The sequence below is a fragment of the Numenius arquata genome, chromosome 10 (assembly GCF_964106895.1).
Source record: "Numenius arquata chromosome 10, bNumArq3.hap1.1, whole genome shotgun sequence".
Taxonomy (NCBI): domain Eukaryota; kingdom Metazoa; phylum Chordata; class Aves; order Charadriiformes; family Scolopacidae; genus Numenius; species Numenius arquata.
Genome location: NC_133585.1, coordinates 51,900,422 through 51,906,608, shown reverse-complemented (window position 1 = coordinate 51,906,608; position 6,187 = coordinate 51,900,422). Strand labels below are relative to the sequence as shown.

Below are 6,187 nucleotides of genomic sequence, written 5' to 3'. Positions count from 1 at the left end.
CGCCCCCCTCCTATCCCCCCCACCCCGGTCTCCATTCCTGGAATTCCTGAGGGAAAAGGCTGAGGAGTCACCACAAGCGGCGCGCGCGCCGCGGGGGGGTGGCGGGCGGGGGGGAAGCGCCGCGCATGCGCTGCTGGTGATGTCATCGCGCGCCGCCGGAAGAGGCCTCGGTGTCGCTTCCGGTTGTGGGAAGGGGCGGAGGAGAGGAGCGGCCATGGCGGCGGGGAAGGCGGCGGCGGCGGGCGAGCCGCTGGGCCGGACGGCGGAGGAGGTGTCGTGGGCGGAGGGGCTGCGCGGGGCCTGCGAGCCCGAGCACCACTGGCGGCACCGGCGGGAGTTCTTGCTGCGCAACGTCGGGGAGCGGCCGGCGGCCGGCAGCCCCCAGCTCCAGCGCCTGGTCTCCCTCTCCATGGTGTGGGCCAACCACGTCTTCCTGGGCTGCCGGTGAGTGCGGGCCGGGCGGCGGGACCACCCCCCGGGGCGGGGGGCACGGCGGGGCCGCCTGACCCTCCCCTCCTGTCCCCTTGTCGCCCCTGCAGGTACCCGCCGCAGGTGATGGAGAAGGCGCTGGAAATGGCCGAAGGCATCCAAGTGACCGGCGCGCCCGTCCGCACCACGAGAGACGAACTGGTTGCCAAGGTGAAGAAAAGAGGCATATCAAGTAGCAATGGTTAGCAGATCATAGCTGTGACAATACATAGGAGTCTAGAAAATGCGTGTTTCTTGATGTTCTCCGTTAACCTCGGGCTTAGAAAGTAGCCGAAATAATTTACTCCTTAAACTCCGCGCTAATCGTTTTCCCTCTCTCTGCTGCTTTTTTTCCCTCATATAATACCTGTAAAATAGATGTAATGCACAAGTATTGTGTTCGTAACATCGAGCTCTTGGATTTCTGTAACTGGTGCACTTTAAGCTGATTATTTTTTAATGCGCTGTAGGCTGTTGTACTCCAGCTTAAATGTGTTCTTCTTGCTGTGCCTTTAGCGCTAGTTGGATGTTGTTGCTTTGTGAGAATTCGTTAAAGAAATTCTTGAAGTGGTATTTTAAAGATTTTTTTATGGTACGCCCCATCCCTGGAGGTGTTCAAGGCCAGGCTGGACGGGGCTTTGAGTAGCCTGGTCTGGTGGGAGGTGTCCCTGCCCAGGGCAGGGGGTTGGAACTTGATGATCTTTAAGGTCCCTTCCAACTCTAAATATTCTATGATTCTTTATTAGACAAAATATACTTTTTTTTTTAGGTCAGAAAATCTATTTGTTGTGGTTTAACCCCAGCCAGCAACTAAGACCATGCAGCTCTTTACTCACTCCCTGTCTCCCCCCGGCAGCAGGGAGAAGAGGGAGAAAAAGCAGATAAAAACTCTTGTGCGTTGAGATAAAGATAGTTTAGTAGAATAGTAACGGAATAGAAAAATAATCCTATTGGTAAAAGAATATACAAAATGAACTGATGCAGTACAAATTGCTCTCGCCACCTGATGATGGGTTGCCCAGCTCGTCCCAAGCAGGGATCGCAGCTCCCTGCCCCCGGCCAGCCCCCATTTATATATTGAGCATGACCGCTATGGTATGGAATATTCCTTTGGCCGGCTTGTCCTGTCTGTGCTCCCTCTCAGCTTCTCTAGAAAGCTGACAAAGTCCTTGACTTAATATAAATATTACTTAGCAACAACTAAAACAATATGTTATCAACATTCTTCTTCTACCAAGTTCCAAACACAGCAACTACTAGGAAGATAATTAACTCTATCCCAACTGAAACCAGGACGTTATTTATTGTACTTTGGATATTTTTGTTTTGGATTTAGAGAATACAAATGCAAACTTGCCTACAGGTTCCCAAACCGGAATCTTGCACCTGAGTATTTTTAGGTTTTTGACAAAAGATAGTAAAATGTTCTGACATAGTTGGTTAATACTTGCAATTGTGGTGCAAGGTGTATTCCTAATATATATGTTATTAGATTATTGCTAGAAGTTTTTAGAAAATAGATTAATTGTCTCTAGATGGATATTTCTAAGTGCGGACATGAAAGAGGATAACATACTTTACTTGTTTTGCAGAAGGGCTAGAGGAGCCCCCCAAGAAACGAGCTGTTGAGAAAAGCAAAGATACTAAGGATACTGGAAAAGATGTGAAAATCACCAAGGCAGAAGTCCCCAAGGAAACAGAGCGCACGTTGCCAAAAAAGCAGGAAAAAGATACTAGCAAAGATCCAGGAAGCTCCCCATCAACTTTGAGTTCAAATCAAGAAATGGTCACAGCCTCGGATGTAGAAACAGAAGGAAAACCTACTAATGCTGAAAATACTACTGAGCAAAATCCACCTTCAGCTGAAAAAGAGTCAGGAGAGAATCCCCCTAAGGAAAGCAAGTGTGAAAATGCGCCATTGCCTGAAAAGAAGACTACAGTAAGTGCGATGCCATTGGCTGCCAACAGTGCCCCGGAGGCGGTGGCAGTGCCACCAGCTGCCAAGAGCGCCCCGCAGGCAGAGGCGGTGGCAGCAGCGGTGCCACCAGCCGCCAAGAGCACCCTGCAGGCAGAGGTGGTGGCAGAGGCGGTGCCACCAACCACCAAGAGCACCCCACAGGCAGAGGTGGTGGCAGAGGCAGTGCCACCGGCTGCCAAGAGCACCCCACAGGCAGAGCCGGTGGCAGCAACAGTGCCACCGACCACCAAGAGCACCCCGCAGGCAGCAGTGGTGCCACCGGCCACCAAGAGCACCCCCCAAACCAGTGCTACATTGCTGTCTTCCAAAAACCAAGCCAGTGCCCCAGCATTGGCCCCCAAGAGCGGCACTCAGGCGGCCAGTTCGCTGCTGCTGGCCCCCAAAAGCGGCGCTCAGGCAACCACTTCGCTGCTGCTGGCCCCCAAGAGTGGTGCTCAGGCAGGCACCTCACTGCTGCTGGCCTCCAAGGGCACCGCTAAGGCGGGTTCCTCACTGCTGGCTTCCAAGAGCAGTGCCGAGGTGGCTGCCTCGCTGCTGGCCGCTCGGAGCGGGGCTCAGCAGGGCTCCTCACTGCTGGCTTCCAAGAGCAGCGCTCAGGTGGCTGCTTCACTGCTGGCCGCTCGGAGTGGCGCTCAGCAAGGTCCCTCGTCACTGGCCACCCGGGGTGGAGCTCAGGCAGGCGCTTCTCTGGCCTCCAAGGGTGGCACGCAGGCAGGTTCACCACAGCTTGCCTCCAAGAGTGGCTCGCAGGCCAGCGAAAGCCCTGCTAGGGCTTTGTGCAAGCCGTTAACCAGCGAAGATGCAAAGGAGAGACAACCTTTTTTCAACAGACTGTACAAAGCTGTAGCCTGGAAACTGGTCGCTGTCGGAGGCTTCAGCCCGAACGTAAATCACGCGGAACTTCTGAACTCGTCTATTCAGTCTGTAAAAGCTACGTTAGATGTTGCTTTTGTGCCCCTGAAGGAACTTGCAGACTTGCCTCAAAACAAGAGCTCTCTAGAAAATATAGTTTGTGAACTGAGGTGCAAGTCTGTCTACTTGGGTACTGGCTGTGGTAAAAGCATGGAAAATGCCAAAGCGGTTGCTTCCAGAGAAGCTTTGAAATTATTCCTCAAGAAGAGAGTTATTGTGAAGATATGTAAAAGAAAATACAAAGGCAGAGAAATTGAAGATTTGGTACTTCTGGATGAAGAATCAAAACCTTCGAATTTACCTCCAGCTTTAAGAAATCCTCGTGAGATCTTGTAGGGGAGAATCACTGTTTGTACCATGTATAGTATTTCAAGACGAGGACTGAAGGTTAATTTTGTACTTTAAAAAAATGTAGGCTTCCAGAAATTTTGTATTTCTTTCTCAGTTTTGCAAGACAATGATAGTCCTTTCACTTGGTAGCAATTGTATAAAACTTGTTAGAGATGACAAGTGCGCATTTAAAGGTATGCCTTAATATATAGCACAGTAGTGTGCTGTTTTATTTGCAAAATAGTCTACCTAATTCTTCTATTTTTAATTAAAACGATTAAGGTACAATTTGCTGTTTAAAACCTGAACAATTTTGTAATTCTTACGATTTGATGGCAGTGTGCTCAGTTGTCTACCGTGTCTTTTTTAGCCACATAGAAGTATGTATATAGGGACCATAATACTTGAATGATTGAAAGTCCTTGAAAAAATTTCAATCAAAAAGAGTTGAATCATCCATTTCAGGCCTGTTGCTCATGACGTTCACTGTTTCTCGTACTGGGAGAGAAAAGAGTTGGTTGACTTATTTTTTTATTTTTTTTTTGGGGCTGTTTTCGTAACGTTCGCAATAGCAATGACGCCCTTGATCCCATGTAACGTTATACTGGCAGGTTAGAGCCCATTTGATGTTACAATGGCAAATCACCAATTAGCAGTCCAGTCGCAACTGCTTCAGCCACCAAAACTGTAAGCAGACTTAATTTATGTTGTCAAATATCATTTCCGCCTTTTTCTTTTTTTTTTTTTTTTTTCAAATAAACACGGATTTCTATACTAAGCATATTTTTGACTGCTACTAAAAAAACCGATGAAACCTCTGGGATATGCTTTTTATAGTACTTTGCTTTGGGCTATTCAATATTCCAGCCATTTCAATAACTTTGCAACACCTGAAGACAAGCTTTACTTTTGAGCGGCTTCGAGGTGTAATCCCACATCCCTTTTCTTTGGGTGCGTAGCTGAAATAACTGTAAAACAGATGAGCGAACCTATAGGATATCTCATTTCGACTTTGGTAACTCTTTACCAAGATGAGCAAAATGAGGATGCTGCCGTTTCCTAGAGACGGCGCGTGAATCGTCAAGCGCTCACGCTAATCGAGCCCTTCCTTTGTGACATTTTTACGCCATGGACAGAATGGTTCGAAGGGGAAGAAAGTGGGAGATGACCTTTTATTTTCAATGTTGCTGAAATACCTGCACAAACTGCATGTTTTGATATATCGGTTAATGACATGTAATTGTAAAAACATAACGTCTTCAGTGCTGTTTTGAATTAATCTTGTCCGATTTACAGTAGTTAGCGTCATTTAATGGAGACCTTACGCGTGGCTGGTGGATCCATGGATCGAGTCCTCCAGGCATGAACAGGAATTCCTGGGATCTCGGTAGTATGTACGTCCACTTAAAGACTTCCAGTTCTCTTGCCGTTTTGGGACTAAACCACAGTGGCGTTGTCACGCTGTCCCCTACGTGATTGGGAACGGCGGGGGCTGTCCCATCCGTAGCACCTGAAGCCTGCCAGGGGCTCGCGCTTCCCGGTGTGGCCAGTGGAGACCTTCTTCCGTCTGTTCCCTGCGCCCTCGGTCACCCTTCGCTTGGGGGTTTCTCAGGAGCTCCCCCCTCGGTCTCTCTGGATCATCTCCTGATGTTGGGAAACGGCATCCGGCACAGCGGAGTTCTGTGGAACTCCGCTTCCCCGCTCGGTGGGAGTTGTGGTGGCCGTTGGGGACGCGTGGCATCTGTTCTCACACCCTCGCCCCGTGTGGCGGAGACCCGGGACGGCTGGTTTTGCGGGGCGGGGGTTGCATCCCCCTGAAGTTCGGCTTTCCCAGATGTTGCGTCTCCAGATGTTGCCATGTGCAAACCTGTGTTTCTCGGCTGTACGGCGAAGCTCGCGGTATTGACCGACCTCCCGGGGGCGTGGGGGTAACGGCGTTACAAGGCTGAGGGACTAGATGCCTTTTTTTTAAAAAGTCCTGACTTAAGCTTACTTTTTTAAAAAAGAATTTTTGAATGTTATTCCTCTTTGATGTTTGGTTGTGATTCATTAAAGGACGAGTCTGTAGCTACTCTTAATAGAAACCGAAAGTCAAAGTGTGTTTATTTTTATTTCACGTTCTGCACGGAAAGCAGCTCGACAGGCCCCTTCCAACAAAGGAGTAAATAAGTGTTATTTGAATGAGAATTTATTAACGTTTAGTTACCCCTAAAGGCGGGAACAAGGCATTCCAGAGAACGGGCTGTGGCAAGAAGCGTGTGTGTTGGTCCTGCCAGCTGTAAAACCGCTGGGTCTTCCTCCCAGGCACCCTCCTGGTTGCTAATGATTGGGATGCCGGTCGTTAATTGTCCGACCTTGCTGACGAGGACCAGCGAGAACAGAGTTGTTTTGGGGGGACAAAGGAACCCACCCACCGAAGGGAAAAACTGGCCCTGCCTTTTCTGCAGCGCTACAGGAAATTGCAGTCATCAAAGATGGCTCCTGCTTCCTCCGGGGGCT

At 49.4% G+C, this 6,187-nt stretch overlaps 1 protein-coding gene across 1 annotated transcript; it reads left to right on the top strand.

Moving 5' to 3' along the window:
* The first annotated feature begins 202 nt into the window (after positions 1 to 202).
* On the top strand, positions 203 to 5,769 carry CDKN2AIP (CDKN2A interacting protein). Its single transcript, XM_074154843.1, has 3 exons — positions 203 to 444; positions 540 to 670; positions 2,061 to 5,769. The coding sequence occupies exons 1-3, from the start codon at positions 215 to 217 to the stop codon at positions 3,692 to 3,694; spliced, it is 1,995 nt and encodes a 664-aa protein (XP_074010944.1). The 5' UTR covers positions 203 to 214; the 3' UTR covers positions 3,695 to 5,769.
* The last annotated feature ends 418 nt before the right edge of the window (positions 5,770 to 6,187 follow it).